Source organism: Manis javanica, chromosome 13 (assembly GCF_040802235.1).
Source record: "Manis javanica isolate MJ-LG chromosome 13, MJ_LKY, whole genome shotgun sequence".
NCBI lineage: Eukaryota > Metazoa > Chordata > Mammalia > Pholidota > Manidae > Manis > Manis javanica.
In genome coordinates, this window is record NC_133168.1 from 47,233,336 (window position 1) to 47,260,973 (window position 27,638).

General features: G+C 39.2%; 1 protein-coding gene across 3 annotated transcripts in view; it reads left to right on the forward strand.

Moving 5' to 3' along the window:
* The first annotated feature begins 595 nt into the window (after nt 1-595).
* The window catches only part of RSPO3 (R-spondin 3), an 86,999-nt gene continuing 59,956 nt past the window's right edge, over nt 596-27,638 (forward strand). For all 3 annotated transcript variants that reach the window (XM_073219569.1, XM_017655553.3, XM_073219570.1), the window contains exon 1: nt 596-1,193. In XM_073219569.1, coding sequence (XP_073075670.1) covers nt 1,097-1,193 — 97 coding nt within the window. In that variant the 5' untranslated portion in view covers nt 596-1,096. The remainder of the gene's footprint in view (nt 1,194-27,638) is intronic.

Consider the following 27,638-nt stretch of genomic DNA (forward strand, 5'->3'; position numbering starts at 1 on the left):
GAAAACTGAGGAGTCCGCTGCCAGAAACCCTTAAGCGATCCGCCAAGGGGGCGAGCAGCGAGTTGCCCGGGGCCAGTCGTGGCGCGCCGGCGCTGGGGGTCGAGGAGCCGGGAGCGGAGGCGCTCACCCCGGAGAGCCGGGGACGCCCGGACGGGGGCGCCAGGGACCAGCCGGACTCGCAAGTGGGGGTCGGAGGGTCTTGCGCCCGCTGGACCTTCGGCCTCCGCACTCCCCAGCGGGAGAGCGCCGTCTCTCCCCGCGAGAGCTGCCCTTCTGAGGGGCTCTTCTCCGCACACTGTGCCTCCTCCACCCCCGAGCTCGTGCTCTCTCGCCTTCTTTGCCGCGTCCAGAGATGCTCCGCCGCAGACCCGGGACCCCTTAGGCGCCTCTTCCCGTCCCGCTGCCAAATCACAACGCCTGTACTTTTCCAGCTCCCTCTTTCCCTCTTGAAATTGAAAGTTATTGAGGTCGCTCAGGGTTGTTGCTCCAGCAGTTTCCTTCCCCGCCCCTGAGCTCCCCCCGCCCCCCGCAGCCATCCCCCTCCCCTCCCCGTTCGTCCGTCCTTCCCTCCCTCCCTCCTCCCTGCCTCCACCACTGGAGCGTCTCCTGCTCGCGAACGGCAGAAGCAGCTCAGGGTCTCTCCGCCGCCCCTTGGCCATGGCCGCGCTGCCGACCGCGCCCGCTCCCCTGCGCGCCCGGGGCCCCCGCCGCTGCCGCCGCAGCCGCCGCGCCCTCTGAGCCCGGGGGGCCGCCGCCCGGATCCCGCCCGCCAGCCGCGCCGCGCACCATGCTACCTGCGGCCGCCCGGGCGAGGCCGTTCGCTGCTCGTGGAACCCTCGCTCGCGGCGTTGACAGCCACCCTCGCGGAGCCGCCGCAGTTCAGGGCTCGGACAATCTGAAAGTACAGTAGTTGGTCCCTGTCCGCCCGACCTCTTCGCTTGCCATCCAGCACGCCTGTCGGATCGAAGTGGAGAAGTCCGCTGCTTCGGTCCTCACTCTTTTGCTCTCTAACACCTACATTTATTTCTAAAACACTCAATATAATTAACAATCAAAAGAAAAAGGAGAAAAGGAAGGGAAACATTACTGGGTTACTATGCACTTGCGACTGATTTCTTGGTTTTTTATCATTTTGAACTTTATGGAATACATCGGCAGCCAAAACGCCTCTCGAGGAAGGCGCCAGCGAAGAAGTAAGTGCAGGGTTTTTTGTGCGTTTCCTCCCTCCCGCCGCGTTCACCTGTCGTGTGGCTTTGCGCGTGCCGAGGCGGCTCCCGGCGGCGGCGGTCCTCCGGCCCTGCGCCCCGCGCCTCCGAGAGGAGGTAACGGTTTAGGCTCCGTCTTCACGCCTCCCTTCGCGCCCGGCTCTTCCCGCGCATCCTCGCCCGTGCCAGCGCCGGGCGGTTCGTACGCTGGAGTGGCTCCCATTCCGTGGTAACTTAAGGTTCCCGGAGAAGTTCGGTCCTTCGTTAGACTAGCCCTAGGGATTTGTGCTTTCCTTCCCGATACTGGGACGGGGGCCTCGAGGCCCCGGCCGCCCAGACGCCAGACCCGCGGGGATGCCCTGACCACGGAGCAAACGCCGGAGGAGGCGCGGCCGCGGCGGCCGCTCACCTCGGGTAGCCGCCTCGCGCGGAGAGACCTGGTCGGGCTCTCCCGCTGCACCAGGCTTACAGCCCGGGGACCAGAGAGCGGACGCCTGCGTGGCCGCCTGCCCCGACCTCGCACGAGCGGAACCTGTGGGTGCGCAGGGCGCTCGGGGTTCGCGGGTCTGCGCGCTCGCGGAGCCACTCGCTGTCCCACTCCCCCGGGGTCTCAGGACTGCGGAGCCGGTCGCTGGGAGTCGAAGGTGCCAGGTTTCCGGTTACAGTTTTGCCTGTCACGCGTGAGAGCTTTTACCACCTCAGGCACGTTTAAGTGGGTCCCCTGGGGCAGACACATACTGCGGGTAGGGCTCCCCAAAAGACTCAGGTTCGCCTCCACGCTGCCCCTTCTCCTGACTCCTGTACCTTGGAAGGTTGGCTTGTGAAGCCTTAAGACAGTGCCCTAGTTGGGATTCAGCGGGTACCCGCAGGACACCTTCAACCGAGTTGGTCTGTCTGAAGGGCGGCGCTTCCAGAGATGAGGAGGCAGACGCGAGTATGGCACCTCTCCCTGCTCCCAGGTAGCCCGGGGATGCTCTGGCATCTGTCCGCTCGCCAGTAGCAGAGCAGGGGCAACCCTGGCTCCGGAATGGGGGCACTGGTGGGATAAGAGGAGGGAGAAACCTTCCCGGAGCTCGTGGGGCAGAGAAGGCGGTGCAAGCGCCTTGGCCCGTCGGACCTCCCGTGCACGGGGTGCAAACGACTCTCAGCAGCGCCCGGCCCGCGCGCCCAGACCTCTCCCACAGCCTGCCCGCCGAGCTCCTCGGGGCAGGCGCGGTGCAGGGCGGACACAGCAAGGGCTTATGTGAGATGGAGAGGCAGAAATCGCTATTCCGCCGCTGTTTGCCTCTGCCCTGCCCCTGGACGTGAGGGTCACCTCAAAGCTCCTTTGTGTCGCTTACCTCGGGCAAAGTTTGATTCACCTGAAAATTGCCTTTCAAAAGCGTGGCTGGGGCTCGGGCCCAGCCGCACCGCCTCTAGAATCTCGTTGCAGGAGGCAGGAGGGCCTAAGTTAAACATGTCACGGCATCCGATTTATTATTCTTGGCCTCTGAATGGTTTGTATTTTTCGTAACTTCTCCGCCCACCCTTTCACTCAGCTGTGCGGTCGCCTCACAGAAGGAGCGGCCTGGGGCTCGAGCCTGGCCCTGGCTCCTGGAGGTGCCCGCCTTCCCCACTCGCGGGGTCTGGCTGAGGGAATCGAGTCGCAGGTCTCTGGGGAAAAGGATGCTGGGCACCAGCGCAGCCTCTTGCTTTCATTTGCTCTTCCCACCGGTGCCCACTCAGCGCCAGCAGCCCACTCCCTCCTTCACCAACTGTGAAACCCAGGGCCAGGAGCCACCCAACCTCTGGGGCATGACAGGGTCCTGAGCGTTAGTGTTAGAGGTGACTCTGACTGCAGTTTGGGGGACACTGTTTCTGAAGTAAGGTACACGAAAGAAAGCTGACCATCATTCGTGCCCACCTCCTCCAGCTAGGACAACGGCCAGAGAAGCTGCGGGTGGCGCTGCGGGAGCGGCGGGGTGGTGCACTTCCAGGCTGGATGAAGAGGGATCCTGGAGTCCTGCGAGCTGCTTTTCGACTGGCCTTAATGTCTCAAGGCCAAGTCAAAGGCGCCCTCTGGTTGTATAGTGGGGATAAAAGAGAGAGTGGATGGAATTGGGTTGAAATTAAATTATTCTGTGGGAGTGAGGCTGGGAGAGGGCTTCCGCGGTTGGGGATGCTCCTTGCTCCTACGCTCTGGAGCTTGCTGGGGCAATCCTGGGAGAGGGGCGACCTCTTGCGTCCTCCGAAGAGACAGACTAAACTCTTGGCAGGTGCAGTGTGGCTTTTTTGGAGAATGAGGGAGGCGGGGTGGAGGGTAAGGAAAGATCTTTGTAAAGTGTACAGAAACTCGTTTTGCAGATTGCATTTGCACACATTTATTAGGAAGTCTTCGAAAGAAACGTTTAAAAAACTTTCCCCAAGTACAGACTAGGAAAAGGGTTTTTTTTTTAAATAAAAAATAAGGTTGCAGTCAAAAGTATTTTAGAAAAAAACTGTTGTTTCTTTTATTTTTCTTCAAGAGACAAGTAAAGTGAATATTTAAGAGTATCATTTCTGGCTTGTAGTTAAAAAGCTCTGCTCTTCTAAACTATTAAAATCTTAACTAATGATATGAGAGGTAGAAAATAAAAGTGTAAGAACTTTTTTTCAAAGGTTCTTAAAGAGTCTCTTGAATGTTTTAATAGAAAAGTTTCTTATTTAAAAAAAGATATCCATTTGCAGTGTTAAATATTGTCAAGTCCAACGAACCATGGCTAAACCTCAGATACAGCAGATAAAGCCTTATCAGTACTCTCTTGTTTCCCTAAAACAACTGCTACGCCATTTGTGTCCACTTTGTTGCAAACCAGTGGTCCTGTTTACTACTATAAAAGAAACACTTTACACAGTTTTGTACTTTAAAAAATGTCTGTTGAGTTATGGGTGAATAAATAGAAAATAACATTTTTACCTGTTTGGATTCATACAACTCTTAGAGATGACCAAATTAAATCTATTCAAGATAAAAATGAAATGTCATAAAAAATCCCCAGCTAGCCACATTTTCAAAGGTAAACCATAGCTTTAAGTACAGGATGCTAAATCAAGAACGCCAACTCCAGGATTTAACTCATTTCCAGCTCAGCCTTTGCAACTTGGCACAGACACCTTGTTCATTCCAGGTTATCTGCTAATAAAAGTAAAGATCACATTTGCCATAATAATCATAATCATAATACCTTATGCTACTGCACCTCATTTTAACTTTAATTATTCACTTGGGCCCTTAAATAGCTACTTATGAGTATAGAGTATAGAGGCAGGTATTAATAATCCCATTTTACAGAGAGAACCCAAAAATCAGAGACTAAGTAACCTATAAAAAGCTATACAGCTAGTTAAATGGAACTTGTCTCTTGCTGTTTATGCTATATATTGATCCATGTCAGAAAGAAAATGTCAGGCACATTAAGTAATAAATCTTATCCATTATTTACCCAATATGTTTGGAAAATAAGCTGTTCTAGCTGACTGGAAATTTTGAACCGACATTTATGTGTATTACATAGTAGTGATCAATGTCAAAGAATTAGATATCTAATAGTAACAGTGAAAATTGCAAAATATAATATATTATTTGGTCATTCAGAAGACATTGTATGATCATATTATGCCAGAAGACTATTTTTAGAAACATCAGATACCACTACAATGTCCTTTTCATTTGATGACATCTATGAATTGGGCTTCAATTGTTTAGATTCCAGAAAATGCAAGTTTTGAAAAGTCATTATAGCATACTAATTACAAAGTACCCATTGCAAAGTCTATGAGACTTTTTAAAATCATTTATAAAAATGTCTGAAATAAATAAGAATATAAGGGAGATAATTTTAATGTTAATAAAATAAAAACTGATTTATTGGAATATACTGGTCATTGCTCCTGACCTTGTTTCATACACTGAGCCATTCTTTGAGATTCTGATACACTCTTGGTGATTACACTTGCTAATCCTTGAAAATAACAAGTTAACAACCATAAAACAGAAAAATCTTTCATTCTACTATACATTTTTTAATATTAATTTTGAATGGAAGTATCTGGATATTGGCTACATCTTTGCATCTATTTTTGACACCAGTTTACCTTATCTTTGAGGGAAACAATAGAGACATAAGTAACATTGCTAAAGAAAGTATATTCTGTAACAATCATGATATCTGTATGAATCAGAGCCACAAGTTCAAATTCTTAGGCACTAAAAGGAACATTTAAATACAAGCAAAAGATTCTTATTTTTGTGAATTTTAATTTAATCATGAATACAATGTTAGAGTTGTTTCTTAAAACTTCCTTTTGTTATACTATTTTAATTCTGTTTATTACTTAATAGAAGGATTTTAGTAAAAAATAATTTTTAAATAGTCTGTTTAATCCCAAGTTATTCTATGTAAAGTAATTGAGAATATAAGAATGCCTATGAAATTGATTTAAAGTCATCATTTCAATATTCCTTTAAGCATGAAATATGAACAGTATTTAAACTAGTAAGAAGATAAGTTTTGCTAAATCATTTCTTTCTTCATTAAATATTTCTCTGGCATTTAATATTCCACAAATTAGATCCCCAGAAAGCAATGAATGGAAATTACAACACGTAGTTAAATTTGATTTTCAACTTATTATGGTGAAACCCTTGCCATGCTACTAAAAAACAGGAATTTATTAGTCGTCTAATCATTTTAGAGTATTTGAATCTGGACAGAGAGCTCCAGATTAACACTAAATGTCTAAAATATTTTTGAGTTAAATGGTTAATATTTTTAAATGCATAGTTCTTTTAAATTCTATGTAATGCTGATAGAGTACAATATGGAGTTGTCCAAATCCTGGATAGAGTTAAGACCAAATGATCCCTCTGCAGTTACAAGAATGAACTATCAAAAAAATAAAACTTCAGTGTACATTGTTTTACTAAATCATCTCTCCCCCCTTATTTTTTATCCAAATGTTTTATTTTGGACATTGACATAATCTCTCTTCCCATTTCCTCACTATTCACTCACCCCTTCCCCACAACCTTTTGCAAATAGTGAATTCTTGAAATGCCATCAGAATGGGTATTATGTTTCATGAAATGTAATCGACTTTGGTTACCATTAGGAAAACATCATTCAGTTTTGAGAGCATGGTAAGGATCATGCAAGACAGTGTGTTGAAATTATGTGTTTTACTTAGGACTATTTTCTTCTCTGAGTACTGCATTATACACTAGAACTTTTTTGAGAAAGGTTACTTGAAAAAGTGTTGCATCATATATTATATAGATTTTTTTTACCTTGCTTTTTGATTTTGAGGAAAAATGTGGGTTGCTTTCTTGGTTATGAATTTTTTTCTTAAGGTTTAAAATGATTGAGTAATCTCAAAATTGACTATCTTTTGGACAACCTAATAAGCCTGAAATGCTTTGCAATTATACCTTAACAAAATACATGAAGTATAAAATACACATCTGCCTATTTCTTCTATTTATTGAATTCTGTCCATCTGATCTTTCCATCCAGGAATATCATTAGCATTCTGATTAAAGTTCTCATCCAGTAATACTGGAAAGAAAAGAATGTTCATTTCCAAGGTTTGTGGGGGTGTTGAGAATGCTTAGCATCTAAGTGCCATTGAGTGCTAAGACATCCTATTTTCTGCTTCAAATGTCTTTCAACACCGTGAAATATTTAAGCAAAATACCTGAATTCTTTTCAAAAATGGGAAGTTTGAATAATTCCAAAAATTCATTTAAAAAAATATAGCTGCAGGTGCCTCTTATCTGATAAGAGCATTTATGCCACATTTGTAATCTTGGCAATGGAACTAGTTACCATCTGCTGTCACTAAAACTCTTCGGGAAATTTTTTAGAGAGCACTCAATGGTACTAAGGAATATGATCACCCAAGTAAATATATATTTAATACCTTTTAACTATCTTTCTGCCTTATGTAAAATTGAATCAGTCTTCAAAACACTACCTTATTAGGGTACCATCTGACCTTTATGAATGTGATGAATAGCAAGCTTCATAAACTCATGGTATGGGACCTAAGAAGCCATTGAGGGAGAATTCCCAGTGTATGTTGGAGAAAGTAGTTTGAGAAATAGAAGACTTGTATTCTAGATCCAGCCCTGCTAACTAAAATCTGGCTAACCCAGTCAAGTCCCTTTACCACACTAGGTGGTTGCTCAGAAATTTAAATCGAAATGATTCCTATCGCCTTTCCAAATTTTAATCTTTTGATATGAGAACAAGTCACAACTAGGGGTTAAACAGGACTTCCCAACTTGGTTGTCTTGTTCAGCTAAGTTTAGTAGATAAAGATTAAGAATCCAAATAAATATAAGTATCCATTTATTGGTAGTAAATTCATCATCTAAAAAGTAATAAAGTAAGTAACTTTCCAAAGTAGAGAATTAATTCATTGTGCCATTTCCCATGGTTCACAATTTCTAGACCTGAAGACCACAGCCATAGTATCAATCGTCATGCTTGATTTTCAGCAGGTTCATCTTTCCTTTGGCAGAGTCACAGGGAGCGGGTTTATTAAAGCAACTTAAGAAATGCTTTAGGACTCCCCTACCATGACAGGCTTTCAGAAGTGGCCTGTGCTGGGAGGGAAGCGGCAATTACAGTGGCCCAGGTTAAAGTAACAAGGCCCTGTGCTATGACAGTGATTGAGCAAGAAGTACGGAAGCAGACAATTTTTATTGATCAAACCCATAGGTCTTAGCAACTAATTGGACATGAAGGGAAAACATCAAGAGGGCCATCTTTGGCACTAAACTATTTTTTTGTTTGTTTGGAGTGTAAGAACTCAGGTCTGAGTGAATGGAAAAACACTGGAGATAATCAAAAAGATGGGAAAATAGGAGAAGCAAATTTGGTTTCCTTTTGGAAATTTATTTTCCTTTTGAATTGACTTTACTTTGAGGGCCAGGAGGATATTTAGTAATTCAGAATCAAAGTTTCAGTGTCAGGGACTGATGGTAAGTGTTTTGAGTCACATAAAGGGACTGTTGAATGCATGACTAACACCTAGTGGTACTTGCTTATTGTTATTAAAAGTGTTTGCTTAGCTAACAGTGAGACCCAATCTCATTGTTAGTAACATAATAAGATTAATTACATCAAAGTACTTTGGCTATTTTAAAGAATCTAGTTATATCATTCTCAAGTATGGTTTCTCATTTTTATAGTCTCTGTAATATATAAGAATATGGTCACTGGTATCGTGAGCTGCAATATTAAGTTGCCAGATCTTCCAACTGAAGATCATTCTTGGAATTCTCATCCCCTGTGGAACTATATTACTTTGCCACAAATCATAGGCAACTTGAAAAACTTTATGGTAATGAAAGATAAGTTTTGTTAAGGTGAAAAAATGGTCTTTTAATATCATTGCATTTGGATCTAGCATCTACCTGTAACGCTGGCATTCTACACTCTAGCAGATTTCCCTACAAAATGTGCTCTCTTAAAACAAGATAAGCTCAGGATGGGATGAAGGAACCCAGCCCATCTTTGTTACCTCTGTATGGATTACTTCTGCAACATCCCTACCAAGTAATTGTCCAGCTTTAGTAACAGTCGGGCCCATGCCCTTTCTTTCTCCTCCTATTCAGTTTGGGCTTTCTGTACCAGAAAGGGTTATATTTTTCAGAGTGACTATTCCTCTAGTTCTCTTCTGAACACTTAGCATGGGCATGGGATTAGATTCAGTTACCTTAAGCATCTTTCTAAAATGAATACACAATAATGCAATGCACTATATTCACTCCCAAAAAATTGTCCTCAGAAAACTAGCTGGTAAGCATATTTATAATTATACCCCAATACAAACTACATTCCTGAGAGTAAGTGGTAAAGCAGCCCCCATTTTATAACCACATAATACAAACCACCACCACACAATATAAAATAACAGAATCTGTGAGCTGCTATTTTAGGACACTGTTTTCTTAACATATGCTTGCTAAGTTGGTAAGAAAAAGGGCAGCTGGCTTCCCATTATTGTGTTCTCCTCTCATACAAAGGGGCCTCACAGATAGGAACACAGTCATCCCAACAAAGCCTGACACATAATGGGAACAGGTATCAGTCATATTTTACTGATAAGAAAGAGGTAAATTTTTACATCAATGTATAAATACCTCATGGCAAACCATGGCTTTCCTCAGAGCCACTGTTATATTCACATGCACTTTATCTTAATATACATTTATATTTATTTGTCAAAATGAGTGTGTGATAATGATTATTATTTAAATAACTTCCATGTTTCAGTCAACTGTGATTGCCAGTCCCTGTACTTGATGTTTTTGCAAATACCATCTCATTTAGTCCTTACACTTACGCTATTAGGAAAATGCCAATGGCCCCACGCTAGTTGCCTAAGGTCACTCAACAAACATGTTGTGGACCTGGATTCCAGCCCACATCTGATGCCAAAGCCCATGTCCTTCCTTGATTTCTCCACATCACCTCAACTGCTGGGGTAGATACTTGAGACAATCATGGAGGAATTTTCTCAAACTCCACCTTACTCTTTTTTTCCCTTGCTCTCTCTTTGGCTATTATTCTTCCTCCTCATCTACAAATAAGTCTTTTTAATGATTACTGTAGTGTTTGCTTCAGTTATTCTAGGACTATCCCTCCTACCTCTTTCTTTTCTCCACCCCTTTTCTTTTCTTTCTTTAAGCCTGTCCTACTGATGGTTTTTAAACATAAAAAGTTGCTGGTTTCTTTCATTAGAAGCAATAAAATAGCAAAGTTTAAATGAAATACTCAAGATTATTCTTCCCATCTACAGTGTGCATATCCAAGAGAAGATTAACTTAGGCATGAGGACGTGGCAAAGTCTATAATTTTGTGGTTAAATATCAAAATCCTTCTAGGTAATTTACAACCACAATAGATATTTCACTGGCTAGTTTTGGTTATCCAGAAAAGTTCTTTATGATGCTTCATAAAATCTGTTATTTATGTCACTCTTACCATGAGCATTAACAGTAACCTCCACTCCCCAAATTCTTGCTTTGCGGGCCTTGGTATAGTGATTTTCAACCCTGATTTCAAATTAGAATCACCTGTAGCTCTTAAAAAAAAAAAAAAGAAACCAGCAATCCTGGACTCCACCCTAAACTTCAAACTAAACAATCTCTGGGGATGGGGCCTGGATATGTATATATTCAAAAGTAGTCTTGGTGGCTCTAATGTGTAGCCAAGAATGAGCACTACTGTTGGGCCCTTCATTCAGGGATAACTATTACGGCTAAGCATCTGTTGAAAACAAGGCCAGTTTCATGAGGTTTAGACAAAAATAGACTTTTGTGGAGTGTGATAAGAGATGAGATATATTTCATTTGAGCAGATAGTAGTTTAAAATACAAAACAGTCAGGCAGCCCCATATTGTTTATCAATAGTGTCATTAAATGTGTGATACTGACTAGTGCAGACGAGGCTACCTGGGAGAGAATTGTCACAGCCAAAGCAAAGTGCACACAGTGGGACATGATAGTGAGTTTAACAGATGCTGGCATCACAGAGTAAGAGCACAGGTCGGGCTGAATAAGTGGCCTTGCTGCTGAACTGTACTATGGATAAATCAAACAGTAAATAGGATAGAAGGGCTATCAAGCCTCCCCAAAAATTCTTTCAAAGCCACTTAATAATGAATAATGATTGGTAATGTGCCTTAGAGTCCTCTTCATGTTTAGGAAAAACATAATGGTTAAAAACTGCCTAACAAGAAATAAACATCCCTTTCTTTACAGTTTCTACAATCCCTGACTAACTTTAGACTGACTACTGGTGATTAGTAAAACTACTATAAATAGCATAATTTTGCTTCTCTTTTAATGAGTTAAGTTATGCCATAATTTGTTTATTCACAAGCTTACTGTTTTTACTTCTCTCCTAATGGGCTCTTCTTTGGGTGGTTATCTTCATTAAATCCTGCTTATTATTCTTTTCTAGTCCATGAAGGATTTTCAAACCTTGTCATAAACAAGGGAAAACGCCATGTAAAAGTGAGGTGGAAGTCTGGGCTTCCTGTCAGACTTAATTCTGCCTGTTGAGGGGGCTGCTTGGGAGAATTTGGGTTCTAGCAGATCACTAGGCCAAATCCCAATAACCACAATTGCCAAAAGTAATTAGACTGAAGAAAGCCAGGATCCTTGGGAGGAGGGTCATCACAGCATGCTTGAGCCATTGCTTTGTGGTCAGACCTAGTTACTTGTCCCTAAGGATTGGGAGCAATCATGAGTTACAGAGAGCAGGAAATCCATCAGAAAATAGTGCTTTTCCACCAATTTTTTTCCTCAGTAGGTTATTCACCCTAAGCATGCAGGAGATGGAAATAGGCCGCCTGGATACGTGCACGATTCATGTCACCATCATCCTATAAACCACCTTGTCTGCCTACATAAGCGCAAATGCACACATACAGAACTCCTGCTGTCATCATTTCAAGTTCTCCTCCTCCCTTCCTGAGTAGATAAAAAGAACCCAAGGAATTTAGTCTGAGTCTTTGTAAAAGAGGTGTCTGATTAGGATGGAAAGAGAAGGGATCCTTGTAAACATCCTAAGGTCAATGTAGATATATTGTTACTGAAGTAACATTTGGAAATAAGAAAACAGTAGTACATGTCACCAGAACAAGAATTCTAAAGCCTCTAGAGCCAGGGAAAGGTCAAAAGCAAACTTGACAATTTCTCCTACTAAAAACAATACCATTTAGAAAGACAAGGCTGTAAGTAACAGTAGAAATTGTCATAACTAAGTGTTGCTCTAATTTTAAACTTTCAGTTAGAAATCAGAAGATTGTGAAACCTTTCTATAAGAAAATGTTTAAGTAGCACAAATATATCTGTGCAAAATAACCTAAGTGAAGTTTGTCTGAAACTCTTGGCATTGCCTCAAATACCCAGAACAGATACTCTGTCACTTCATGTGATGTGTCTTTAACTGAACAGAGACACAGAAGTCCCAATGATCATTGTCCTTAAATGTAGTAAATTTCACATTCCTTTAGGATTCAGAAAGACTTCAGTGTAATTCAGTACTTAAAACTGCTAGCTCTCTTTGTCCAAACATGTTTGGGTGATATTGCTTATTTTAAATCCACAGACAGACTGGCAGTCAGATTCTTTTTCTAGCTAGTCTTTGGCAACTGGCAATCTTCAGGTAAAATTTGACAAACGAACCCTGACCTCATGCACTGTGCACAGCAAAGAGTTATAATGACCTGCTGTCAATAAGATATCAGCAATTTAGTGGAACTACATATTTGATTTTCTTTGGTCTTGAATTTGTGAACTAACCAAAGAACAGAAGAATTCTAATTTTTGACAGCTTAGCAGCAAAACTGTGACTTGTGTTTACTTGTATCACTGCATCTTGATGATATGTAATTTATGCCACGAAGCACAAAAGATACAGACAAATGCTCCTTGGTGGCAAACTAAATCTGAACATATTGAACAGCTGCATATTTTCTCTCACAGAATTCACCTTATTTTCCAGCAAGAAATAAATCACAAAGGTAGTATCCTTAATTCCTCTGGCCTCAGTTCACCCACTCATTTCATGCCATTCTCAAGTTGATAACTCTTAGCCCTTTCCACAAAGACTGATATAATTTAAAATTAGAGGCAGTCTCTCTTTCCTATAGCACATTTCCAAGACCTCCATCCAACTTCGCAGTTCTCTCCAGACATAGATATAGATACAAGCTTTTAACATAAATCAGTGAGATTCCCTTAGAAGCTAGTTAGGCTTGCAGGATCATGTCAGTGCATACTTGGCCCAATAGCATGTGCCATCCCACCCAGCACTCCCAGCACTGAGTCTCCAGGAGCCAACCCCTATTCATGTGTGTTTTCAGACTTGTGACCGTTATGTGCCATAAAGTTTAATTTCTAATACAATAAGGGAGAGTTCCAGGAAGAGGAACTCCAAACCATTTCAGGTTACCCCTACCATTCTTAGCACCCATGGGACATATCACTGACATTCCAAGAATTCATTATAAACTGTTTGCTTCTCAACTTAACATATTGCCCATACTACATATGGAGAGTTTACAATCCCAGAAACCTTTATGCAACAGTTTTAAACCAAACTACTGGATTAACAGGCAGTAGAGCAGAGTGCTATCATTCATCAGATAAGAACACTCTTCAAATGAAAATTGCCAAGATTTTCCAGTGCAGGGTATTTTCTCCACCCCTCCTAGCCCAAATTCACTTCTTCATCCACTCCCCAAATTCTATACCATTACTAAAATGAGTTGAGCAGCCGTAATTTTAGAATCTTCCAGAGAAAAAACAAACACACATCATCATGTTAGTTTATAAGACACTGCTACATTTATCTTGGCATATTTCAATTCTCTCCTGTCTAACTCTTGCTTACTGACTCTCACTCAGCAATTCATGAAAGGAACAAGTCACTTCTATATATTAAGCACCTTGAGGGCCATTGCGCAGAGTAAGATTGGTGTTTCTTCACACTTCTACAAGTTTCTTTCCTCATATACAATTAATTTACTGAGTTTCGAAACTTAAATAATCCTTTTACTTTAAATGTGAAGCAAATGGAGAGTAATTTTTACTAGAGCAATAAACAAAAGTGGCCATTCAAATACTTTACTTGAATTGGTCTGCACATCGACATACCTTTCTGTTAATACAAACCTTTCATATTCTAGCAAGCAGCTCCCTGAAATTCTAAGGCTGCTTAAAATTATATGACCAGGGACCAGGAATCTCCATTTCCCCACATGCTGGCCCCCTGCTCCTGGGAGTATGCCAGCAATTTTGCAGGATTCATTCTGACAACTGTTCTGGTGTAAATATTTAGAGAAATCCTTTCCATTAGAGATTAAACAAAGAATAAGTAACTACTCCTAAATGATAGATCTTATTAATGTTTGTAATAGCAGGCCTTATGTTGTCTGATACACAGATTCCAATACTGTATATTGGAGAGAAGACTAAGGGAAAAAGGATCAAGACAGAAATTAGATTGAACTGTATGTAATCTGAACTGCAAAATAATTATTTTAAGTTATCACTAAAGAGATGATATGTTTTAATATGCACAGAATTAGGGGAAATGAGTTAATTTAAACTGAAAGTAGTAAAACTTTGCTACTAATGTTTTAATGGTTTAAAAAAGGTAGGGAGCAATTATGGATCTTTTTATTACCATGCCAGTTGAAATGCAATTCTTAGCTAGTTCTCCATGTTCCCACCAAAATGATGTAATGCATCTGAGATCCCATCTGACATACACTTTGGTTTCTATATTATTATTCAAGAACTATTTAAAGGGATAATGATTGGGCTCTAGTGCATATATCAAATATCACTTGTTAAAATAGGGCAGTACCTTGCCTCAAGGGGTGGAAGCTCACCAGTGTTCCACTTCTGTGCTTTCCTGTTTGCACAGCATTTTCAAGTGTTTATTATATACTAGGGGATTACACAGCTAAGTAATTTAAAGCATCAGAGGCTTCAGTGACCAGATTTCAAATTAATTCTACATTATTAATGATTAACTGTGATACTTGACTACGAAAGGTGTACATCCAAGCTAGTGTTTCCTCCTTCCTCTGTTGATTTATGGCCTATACTAAAATATAAAAAAACATAAATTTTAATTCAGTTTCTTTTTTGGTAAGTCAGTCAAAGATTTCTCACTACTATATGTGGGAGTATTTTTTTACTTTGTGGGAGTAGGATTTTGTTTTTACTTTAATTTGGTTTTTTTCCCCTGAGGACAAGCATTTTAGAAGAAGATGCTACGTAAGTAATGTTAAAATAACTACAATGGGATTTTACTCCTTTTGCTTCAAAAATATAATGGGACAGTCGTTCAGTGCTGAGTCTCCAGTAGAATTCCACTTGGATCCTGTATTTGTTCATGATTTAGCAAAGAAAATAATAAAAAGAGATATAAAGGAGAGGAAATGGAAAGTTCATAAACTTCATTACAGGAGAGTAACATCTTTCTGATTGCTGTTTAAGAATCTAGATTTTCCTGAGTTTGTACTATAGAGAAATCCCACATTAAAAGGCAGCTGGATAGACTCCTTATTAATACTCTGCTGTATAATTTAGACAAACCATTTAGTCTGTATTTCACTTGCATCTACTATAAAATGAGACCCATAATCTTCCCATTTTCTGAAAGCAGAAGACTGTTCTTGAAGTCCCTCCAATAGTCCAGACCAAAGCTCTTTCCACTGTCCTTCATGTAGCATGTTCTGACCTTAGAGAGTTGTCTGTCTGAACTTCAAGAATGTAGATTTAGGGCTTGAATTCAAAAGCATGCATTTCTCTTTGTACTTTCATGGAGTTTTTTAGGCCATATTTTGAAAAGCTAACAAGTGAAAAAAGTTCTGTTGGGGGAAAAGTAGGGGGAAATTTTGAATTTAAACTTAGCCAGAATTAAAACAACATAAATTCATTCATTTATTCAACAGATACTTATTGAACATATAGTAAGTGCTGGGATTACAAAAGTGAGCAAAACACACTTGAAATCTACTCTTGTAGCATGTCACACTGTTAAAGAAAAGAAATTACAAAGCCAGAATTAAATGATATTTAGCATAACATAAATTAGAGTTGCTAGATACTCTAAATTGAATAACATTTCTTTTTAAGAAATGTTTAAAAAATCAAAAATTAATTAGATGGTTTACAAATGAGCCTAATGTACACCCAGATTTTTCTCTGGAAAACAGGATACTAGACAGCATGTGGGGATGCAGCAGGAAAATGGAAGGAAGATCAAATAAAAACAATGGAATTTATTGGGCTTTCCAGTATTTTCTTGTCTGAAAATTTATGACCAATGAATAGGAGTCATCATTTAACATGACATTTGTGACAATCATAGGAAGTATGTTATGCACACTATAAACGTAGTTGGCATTGTTAGATAAAGCTTGTAATGAAGTAGCATAGTTTGGCTGAGCGTATTTCCATTTTCAGTACATTGACTAATTTCTATAGCTGAACTTTCACACTGGTTCATTAACTGGAATTACTTTTACCAAACAAACATTAAAATATTGTATGTTTAAAAATAGTGCATTTTTTGTTCATCTCTCAGAGACATTTTTCAAACCTTTTATGGTAACCCCTTGACCACTGCATGGAACATACAATCTGATCTACTTAAAGTACCCGCTTGGCAAACACATGTCAACAAGTTACTTGGATTTCTTATGTAAGTCTGTTGATGACCTTTCCTAACATCAACTCATAGCTTTAAAGATTTCAGTTGCCAGAATCAGAGTCTTGAAAATAACATGATCCAGTTCTTTTCTGTACATTATTACTAACTTGTGAAGGGTTTTGAGTAAAGAAAGATAAGTATCCGGTATTTTATGTGTTATCTCACATAAACCTCACAACAATCTCTTGCTATATTGTTAACTGTTTTATAAATGAAGAAACTGAGGCTGAAAACAATTAAGTAATAAACCAAAATGACACAGCCAGAAATGATAGAATTAAGTATGTACCCAGATCTTCTGACCTAAAGCACAGCCTCCCCCATTACAGTCTGTTTTTCAGTAAGCCTGTTAGAGGAGAATGCCAGAGAAGGTTTAAATGAGGGTGAGTTCTCTTGCTGCAGCTGATATGCAACTAAGGCTTCCTCATTAGACAAAAAAAGAGGATGAGAGAGAACAAAGCAAGCAAACTAAAGAAGTTGCTACTTAGGAAGTGCAATAAGAAGCCTGCAAACTGTCTGTAAAGCAGGGGTCACTGTAATTGCTAAATGGTAGAGTAGCAGGAGTAGAAAACAAAAAGATGGGAACTCTGTTATTTAAGGAGGTGGAATCCATAGGAAAGAGGATTGGAGATGGTTTTAAGAAGGGATCCTAGATTTCTGGCTTTAGTTTCTGGATGGTGCTATTTATGAAAAAGAAACTACTAAAGAAAGAGCACCTGTGGATTAGGTACAACATGTTTTAATAACTAGGAAGGTTTTGGGTAATAATATATGCAGCATAATCCTCTCAGGTTACTTAAGAGGTAAAAGAGAGACTAGAGAAGTAAGTAACTTCAAGGATATCACTTCACAGTGGAGCCAAGAGTAGTAACAATGCATATGGCCATTCTGTGACATTGAACGCCGCCGAGTGGATGGTTGCAAGGACTGACATTCCAGACAAGTGCTCTGTGGATCTTCTGGCAATCTGATTTCTTATTTGTTTAATTAATTATCTTTCAAAGAGAATTATCTCTTCACTGGGTGAAGATTTATTTCACAATCTCTTATTTCCTTACTCTTTGAGATCCAAATCTTGAAAAGTTACTATAAATCATGCTGCCCTAGTCTAACATGATTCATGATAGGGCACAATTTTTTTAAAAATTGCTCTCATCAAAGTACTCTGCATTGCCACAATGCTCCCCCACCCCCCAACATTTATCTCCTATGAAGTTCCTACTATTAGCATGATTTTTGTGGGTTTGACAACAAAGGGCATATAACTTAGGGGAAATCTTGATTATGGATGAGATTATTCTTCCTGGCTGACAAGGTGAACTGGTGGGTCTTTAAGGTCCTTTCCCATTGAAATACCCATGTGTGAGCACATCATGAGGGGAAGGAGTTACAAAGGAAAAGGTATCAAATAAGCTATTTGAAAGACTGAAAACTCAGAAAAAATACTTTCAAATCTAAGAATAAAATTTTAAACAAAATAACAGTAGACTCATAGACACTGAGAAGTGACTGGTGGTTACTATAGGAAAGAGGTTGTAGTGTATGGGTGGGAAGGGTGAGGAGGATAAAGAGGCACAAACATTCTCAATCATAATATAAGTTGGTCATAAGAATAGTAGTACAGCATGGAGAATATAGTCAGTGATTCTGTAACACCTTCTTATGTCAACAGATAGTAACTGCACTAGTGGGGGTGAGGATTTAATAATATAGGTAATTGTTGAAACATCGTGTTGTGTACTTGAAACCAATATAAGATTTTATGTCAATGATACTTCAATAAAAAAAGAACAGAGAATAAAATTCTAAGCTGATGGCTCCCCTAACAGTCTTTATAAGCTAAAAAAAAAAGAAATAAAAATACAGGCTTGTAGTGATACTATTATTTTGTAAAACGATTAAGGGGAAAAAGTGTTCCACTTTGCTATTTCACTGACTGTAATCATTATTTTTGTTAAATATAGGGTATTAATTAGGATCCTGAAATTAGCTTCCTAATTAAAATTGATCAATGAGTCTTCTGGGGATACAGAATGTCCAAAGCAACATGCCCATTGGGGTATGATGGAAAAAGAACCATGTTGGGTCTCTTTCTGTAACAAAAGGTGTTGGCTCTGTAATCTCAATGTAGAGTGATCATTTATCATGGCCTACAGGAAAATGATATATAGGTATACAGGCCTACAGTGGTTTTATCCAGTGAGGAAGATGAAAAATCAGAGGAGTACCTCTCAGGTGTCTCTGCTCCTACTCTGGGGAGTGTTCATGACCAGCTTTCCAGGTCCTGCTGCATGCACAGTGACTAGTCACCCAGAACTGAGCACCAGGGAGTGCTCTCAAACACTGAAAAATGTAATGGGATATTGATGCTGTAAGAAATTATACTTAGCTCCAGCATTTTGGCTCTCTTTGGCTTTGTAAAACTCTTAGCTCTTACACGTTTAGGGGTGATGGTTGAAATGCTGGATTGGAACCATCCCCCCAACTTTGTTTTCTGAACTCCTATAATGCATGGACAACTTTCCCTAAAAAACATTCCATTGCCTTTCAAAACTGTAATGTTCCCTTGCTATCTTCTTATAGTAACTTCTTAGCCTGATACTCATATACCTCCTAAATTTATCTTAACTTTTTCCCCCTCTATTTCTCTCCATAAACCAAAAATCACCCTAATGCTAGGTGATCCTAGTCAAAGCACCAAAACTCCATAAGCCTGATTTTGTTTTGAGGGGGTTTTGTAAGTTTTGTTTTTTTATAAAATGAAGGGATTTATTTATTTTTATGATTTACTATGAATCTGTTAATATGCCTAATCCTGGTCTATGTGATTGGGATAAAAAGGGGAAATAGAACAAATCCAAGCCTCCAGGACTGCAAAATAATCATTTTTACCTGCCTTTCTCTGGCCATCAGTAACCTGTCCTTTAAGTTTGATACCTGAATCCTTTATCTCAGTTAACTGTGCCTGATCTCCCAAAATAGAAACCCCCAAGTCAACATTTCCTCCTCCTTCATTTGCCCATTTTAAAATGTCAAATCATGTCAATCCTGCCCATTCTTCTTCAGAAATAACTTAAAATCCATGCCTGCCTTTTGCATCCTATTAATGCTGTTCTAATTCAGCTAACAGCAATAGCCAGGTATAGAGCACAGCACCCTCTTGACTGTCTCAACCTTTAGCCTCACTTCCCCAGTGATTCTTCTTTCTGCCATCAGACAGTATTTACTGAAACCAAATCAGATCACGTCACTGATATATTGTTAAACAGTTCCTCCAAATTACATATAAGATTAAATTCAAACCCCCACCTAGTTGCCCCTTCTTTCTCAAAATCCAGCTTAAATATCAGAGAGCACCCAAGTAGGTGCTTCCTGGTGGGTAGTTGTTTCCTTTCTACCAAGGACTCTTACATCATATTTACCACACCGGCTTTACTTTGTTTATTATCTCACCGTACCTTGAACTCCTACATCTTATCCATCTTTCCGTCCAAAGCACCAAGCATTATTTGACAAACTGTCCTAAGAAAAAAAATAGAAAACATACTGGGTGTTCTCTGTGGTAGTAGAACTTCCTTAAAGACAGATTTACATTCAATATGGGGAGATGTTTTAAGATGTTGAATATGAGGAGATGCTGTAAAATAACTATATTGGTTGCCCCCAAATATCATAAGATTTGTTTTACTAGACATGATTAAATAGACTGTTCTTGGGAAGCTGTTTGAACTAAATCCCTCCAAAGTTCCAAAGGTTTATGATTCTATCAGCTGGAAGCTAATTAACTGTGTGGACCTCAGTGTTCTCATATGAAACTTAAGAGGGAAGAGCTCTAAGATCCTTTTAAATTCCACAGTTATATTCACCACTCCCCCAAATCTTCTTTATAAATCCCTACATAAACACTCTTGATCATAGCATTCTCTCTCTTTCCTCCTTTCCATCTGTCTAAATTCTTTTCCTTCACATCTCAAAGCTATTCCTAACCACTCTCTGAAGTTTTCAGATACCTTGGGCCATCAGGAATTGCTCCTGTGTGTTAATTCCTAATGCATTAAATGTCTGATTTATATACTTATGGCCCTTAGAATATAAAAAGACTACCCTGCTAACTGTAGGGTAGGCTTCTTGAACATTGATAAGTGTATTTCAATAATCACTGAATAAAAATTTATTTGTGAAGATACTGAAATGTTATGATACTGAAAGTGTGGTGTGTGTATCACCTGCATTGCATTCACCTGGGGTACTTCTTATAAATGCAATTACCTAAGCCCACCTCTTCATTTCTGAATCAACCTATACATCTGCATTATTAAAAAGTAGCAGGTCATTTTTACACACAGTAAAGTTTTAAAATCACTGGCATAGACCTTTGGGCTCTATACCATTCTGACATCATCTCTATGATGATACCTCTTTCAGTCTGTTTAAAGGTTCTTGTCTTTAGTGGGTTACTAGAGTCCCAGAGGACTTCTTTTCCAGAATGTTGTGTGAGACCCTCATTTTTACCCATTAAAAATTGTGTCTGTGGTCTTTAAAAAATAGCTCCTCCCTATGACTATTAATGAGTCCCTATTTGGCTCCCCAAGGCTCCCCAAATCTCCTGTTCTAGAAAGAAGCATCAGCATCTCTCCAGCCTCTTTGCTTGGAGATTTTTGAGAGAATTATTATTGACTAAGCTCCTGGCTGCCTCAAGTAAGAGTGGAAACAGCAGAAGGATGTAGTTAGTACTTCTTGGGTAAAACAAAATGTCTTACACCAATTAATCTGTGATGAGTGCTTTAAGAGTGCTCGGTACTTCCACATGCCTCATTAGTGTCCCCAGGTATCTGTGAAGTGGATATCCCCACGCTAAAGGTGAGGAAGCCCAGGCTTTCAGAGGTTAGGCAGCTTTTGTCCAAATAAATAACCAGACTGGCAACTCCTTGATGCAGATTATTGGTTTCATTCATCTTTGGATGTTGGATAATTTAATTGTTTAAATGAATGTCTGGATGAAGAAATAAAGTTTGGTTATTCAGCTAGTAAATGTCAGAATTCTTTGTGAGTCCAGACCGACAGTCTGCTGCCCTGTCCTTGCACTTCTCTGAGAAGTATGAAGGGCCCATTTCAGAATGAGGTTATGATGCAGTGAGCCATGTACGTAAGTACAAAGATGCATCACACTCACAAAGATGCATGTCATGACCTTCTATTTTGTCCACAGTTTTGTGAATTTAAGAGATAAGTCCACTTATTTTTCTGCCCATGATTTTAGATATGACAGAGGGAGCTGGATTTATTTAATGGTGTACCCACTATTTGCACATCTTCTTGTGCCTGTTAAAATACCACAAGTCCCTTGCCTGCTGTTTGCTTATGCAAAGACTTTAGCCATCAGATATGCTACTTTAGCATGCTGTGTGGCAAGAAGATCCAAGTTTATTCATACTATAACAAAGTGGAGTTTGTTTTTAGCACAAACTCAAGTTTGTTTCATTCAAGAATGCAAGCTTAGTAGTTATGGAATCACACCCATGCAGATTCATTACCATTAAACTATCACATTTTCAGTTTATGTTGATTTCTGATTAATTCTGTTCTAAAAAAAAAAAACAGGAATGGCTCTCTCCACTAGACCAGAGCACATAATGATTCCCACTGTTGGATGAACACTGTTGGATCTGTCTCACGAAAAATGCTATTACCACCCACTAACTCATCAACCAACAGGACCTGGCTCTTTATGGAATCTGGGTCTCTGTTACCCCTATCCATGCCCTCTTGTCCTCTGTTCACCTCCACCTGGGAACATGGCCACTTGGACAGGGGAAGCTTTCCCTCCCTTAGCAACAGCTGGAGATGCTGATTCAGTACCTTACATTTTACACCCCTAGCAGAGTGCATTAATTTTATGATAGATTTTCTACTTGTGGTTAAAAGAAAAAGCACTGTTTTTATTCCTGTAAATGCTTTCTGTTGCAGTTTCAGCAGCAGACTCAACTATGGTTATCTGATAGGTCACAGGAAAACTAATATTGTTTTCACTACTTTTGAAGAATCAACTTTGGAATTAGTCCAGAGGTTATTGATTCATTTAGTAGAAAAAGAACATAATACTGAAATTTTAAAAGGAAGGTTATATTACAAATGAAAACTATAGTGCTGCTGCTCTAAGTTAATTAGGAGGTGTCAATATGCATCACTAATGGCAAGAATTCAGAAAAAAACAAACAAGATTATAGGCAAGATTGAAAAATGCTTTACTTTTTATCCTCTTTATTTGTTCTTGTGACCTCTTATATATTTCATAACTTTGCTGTTTCTTCCCACCATCACCTCACACACACACACACACACACACACACTCCAATAAAAGAGAATGAAGATGTGAAACCCCAAAGTGAACTAAAATCACTGCTGGAGGAGATGGGAGGAACAAAGGAGAAATCAAGTGTTTCCAGGAACAAAGAGCATATAGGCCGAGGCACAACCTCTGCATAGATTGGAATCTGAATATAAATTCCCAAGTTGTGGCTACTTAGGACATTCTCCTCTAATATAAAAATTAATAGGAGAACAAATATGTTTTCATGGAATATGAGGTGCTGTTTCTGTTCATGACTCACAAAATTAACAAAAAGTAAAGTGAAATGGATTCAACAAAAAATCAGGAGATAAGGTGTTGTTCTTTCCTTTCTTTCTGATACTACTTAGCAATGTAGAGCCCAAATGCACTTGCTATATAACGCCAGCTATTTACTTTGGTCCACAGGGGTCTGTTGGGTCTAGCCTCGGCTCACACCGGCACAGCGCTACAGCCTCATTTGTTCCGTGTGCGGCCCCTCCTGTCAGTGTTTTCCCACAGCCTTAGGACCTTTGCACTTGCTGATACCTGGAATACTCCTTCTCCTCAGGCCTTCATAGCAGACTCCTCATTATCCAGCTCTCAGTTAAAGGGTAACCGCTTTAAAGGAGCCTCCCCTAACACTGTATCTGGTTGCTCCCTAGAGTTATTCTCTGCCTTGTCCACCTGTTTATTTCCTTACAACTCCCGACACAGTCTTTAAGCGTTTAATTATTTCTCTACTTGCTTACTAACTGACACCAAGAGGTAAGGAAACAGACATCTTGTTCACTCCTACATTTTCTGCATCATTAGTGTTGAGCACACAGTGAGTTCTCAGAAATTTTTGTTGAAAGCCTTAAACATAGTCTCCACAAAATGAAAACAATGCATCCCACTTTCGTCTTTCATTTCTAGTCCGATTTTATAGCCTATGGAGAAGCAAACCACAGCCATTAGCCACCAAGTTGGCATCTAGCTATCAAGTGTTCATCACATCTTAGATTTCAGGAATTCTGTGCCTGCCATGATTTGATAGCCATTTTCTTAATATTTCAAGCTGGCTTGATTTTAGTGGAAAGTCTAGCTAATTGCTATTTAATGTTAGGTCTGTTTTATTGCTGTGGCTTTATTTTAAAGTATTTATAGAATATAAATATTAGACTCCCTTCAGGAAATTATTATTCGGTAAAAGAAAAAGAAAGGTTTCCCAAGTTCTCAAAGAAATAGTTTCCATTAAAAACAGTATGTTTCCCCACATAATAATGGTGGGGCCCTAACTGGGCTGTGTCCAGCAGCTGGTGAATACATTCCTCTCTGAGACTGGTAGGAATTTTGTGAACCTATTGGTGTGGACACAAACTTCCAGAGTATTCAGGGTTGATTCACAAGGACAAAAGATGTAGCAGTCTCTATTAGCCCAACAGTTTCAGGTCAATTAATGGCCATGCTATTGACCTTGATAAAAGACCAAATAGAATGTGTGTGTATCATGTGTCTAATTATATGTAAGTATGTGTGTTTACATATATTTAAATAGCATAGGTGAATTTTAATTCATGCAATGATTAAAACATAGGTATATTAAAACAGTAAAACCATCAGATGTTACATAGATTTTTTTAAATAGCAAAATCTATATATGTTGGTATATATAAATGTGGCTTTTTCAATAAATTGTATTCAAAAATAATAATGCAGGACTGAGATAGACCTCTATTCATCTAAATATAATCCTTTGAGAATGTAGAGGGGTATTGCATACCAAGAAGCAATTACATTCATTGACACGGCTTTTGATATTTTATTTGGTACTGATATTCTATACCTAATACCCCACATTGACCAAAAGACATTGTCAGTGCTTCCTTGGAAGCTTTAACTTATGAACGAATAGGAAACACTGACTCTCAATATTTTCTGGGATAGATTCAATAGAATTTGAAAGAGACTGCCAAGTAATTCAAACTTTTAATATTAGATTTTTTCCTAAAGATTTTGATATTTCCAAACTTTCCAATGGACCCACAAAATATCTTTTTCTGTGAGCATAACATTCCATTAAACTTAAAAAGTATTATATAACAATCAAGTCCCAAGGTATGATAGAAATGTGCTGTCCTAGGTTAGGCAAGACAGAAGTCTACATTTTCTCTAGGGAAATGGATAACTGAAGTAAAGGGCACCTAGGAAAGCTTTAGTTATTTTATTTTGAACAATTTATTTCATAATTATGAATCCTCAAACTGTAGGTGACTTGAAACTTGACTTCTTTACCAGATGTTTATAGGTACACCCACTTAAAATCAATTATCATAGGTATTTTCTATCAAATATTTACTGCTTTGACATCTTTATTATTTTTAAAAACACAAATAAATAGCTTATATTGTATGTTTATTTCCTTCCTCTATTAAATAATCAGAAAGGCTTTACCGAGAACCTACTAAATAAACAGCTGCCTTGTTTAGAAGATGGGAATTACCAAGAAAAGTATAAAGACATTATCAAGACCAACCCAACTCCTGCCTTCCAGAAGCTTGCAGTCAGTGTAAACATCCTTGTAAAAGGAAAGGACACATGTATAATAACTTTGGTCACAGAATTCCACTAGTCTCCTCTCCCTACCATGTCTTTTAAGGCCACTACATAGAGAAGAGCAGGCAGGGTATGTTGTATAGAGAAAAATGCCTTAGGGAGGATCTGTACTTTTTTAATTGAAAATAACTTTTATCATATTTGTTAATTTGTTAATGTGACCATATGAGTTATAAAATCAATAAGTTAGGCATTTCCATTAAGCATTTCCTTTAGTTGAACCTCTTTTATAAGCCTAAAAGTCTGTTAAATTTTGCACTTCTGAAATTCTCTGGCCACAAATCAATGACCATCAGAGGTAATTGGCAGCATGCCATAATGGGTTTCTTCCAAACAGCAATTTAAAATAGATGGTAGCATGTTTGCAGTTGGGCTTTAGAAAGGGGATTAAAATAAGGCAAATCCTTGAAACTTGAACAGAAACAGAACTTAGATTCCAGTGCTGCAATTGGTTTGGTATATCATAAACACTGAAAACAACTAGCTGACAGTTGCATATCTACCAAATACTCTAGCACCATTTAAAACTCTATGTTCTGGATGTTCTGTCACAAAAGTTGAATTCATTCTCATGACAATAGCCTTTAGGGGTTGTTGCACCATATAAGCATCACAAGATTCTTAAATAGAGAAACAGTAGGAAGTCTTGTTTAACAGCTAGAGATATAGAAGTCACTTACTCAACGGAGTGTCAGCAGTTGACACTGAAAATTGGGTTAAGTTATGCATTAAAATATACTCTTTCATACTTAACCTTCAGACACAAGATACTTTCCTCTTTCTCAATTTTAGGAAAAGACATTAATTTTACCTTGTATTTGACATATTTATAATCAGAAGTTCCCAATTTAAAGTTCCCATGAATTCTGCCAATTTTTCCACTCATATTTACCCACATTACACATCTAAAGTTTACTTGTATATGAAGAGACAGATATTAGAGACCTAGGTTCTATGTTTAATCTAAACTCACTGCTTTTCCAGTAGTTTACAACATTTGAGTCCTAGTTTTGGGTTTCAAAATAAATAATTGTGATAGCTTTTATCCTTACTAACAGCAGTTACTGCAGACAATTTAGCTTTCTATGAGACCCATGCATTGAAAGAAAAAAGTATAGAAATTAAAGTTATTACTAAAATCAGCTGATACTGTACTTTATTTCTTTTACTAAATGCCCCGTATTTTGGACTGCTTCCTTTTTCTGGCAATCTTTAGAGCCTGAGGACATCTTTCATTAAGTAGCTACTACCAGAGATTCACATGTACATCTCTATCAACCACTGCAATACTAAGCTCCATCTATTAAACATCACTTTCTGGTTTATTTCATGATTTTATTTCATAATACCTATAAAGTCAAAGGTCCCAACCCATGTCTATATTTTTAGAACTTTTTATTCTGTGTACCTTGCCCCAGACCTCCAACTGCAGACTTTTACTTCCCCCAGCCATCCCTCCCTTTTCTATCCACTGGCTAAAACTCGACACATACCTTCCCAAATTCTCTTATTTATTCAGCCCACGTTCTGTTAATCACTATATTTGATTGATTCCCTTACTAAATATCCTTGGAGTAATCCCTTCCTTGGCACATTACACTGCCTCTGCTGTATTTTAAGCTATCCTCAGCCTTTTACCTTAACCACAACATTCCATTTCTCCTAGTGTCCAAGCCTGCCATGCTGCTGGGAAAATTACCTTCCTAAAAAATTCAAATGTGTTTGTATCACACAGCAGATCAAATTCCCCATATCTACAGAATAATTTCCTTGGCCCAGCCCACAAAGAGTTCCATAATCTACATCTACCCTGTGCTTCCAGTCTTCTCGGTACCCCTTATACATCCCTTAACCGCTACTTATACCGCAATTGCTTCAAGCTTATGCAACTTCTTGATGTAGGTAATGGTGGTGTTCCTCCCCTCTAACCATCATGATCATTTATATACTGATAACTTAACTGATTTTCTAAGATTAAGTTCATATGTTAGTCTATGAAACCTCTTAACCACAATGCCTCCATTGCTCATGTAAAATAATAGTACAAAAATATTGTTTGAAAAAAACTGATTCAGAAATACAAAATGAAGTAATTATCGAAATGGAAGAAAAGGAGAAGCATGACAATGTAGAATTCTGTTCTCTTTCTTAGAATCATACAATTTTAAGGCTGAAAGTGTTGTTACGGTCAATACAGAGCAAGTTTTCTGTCGTTACCATATAAAAAGTAAAAACGTTTG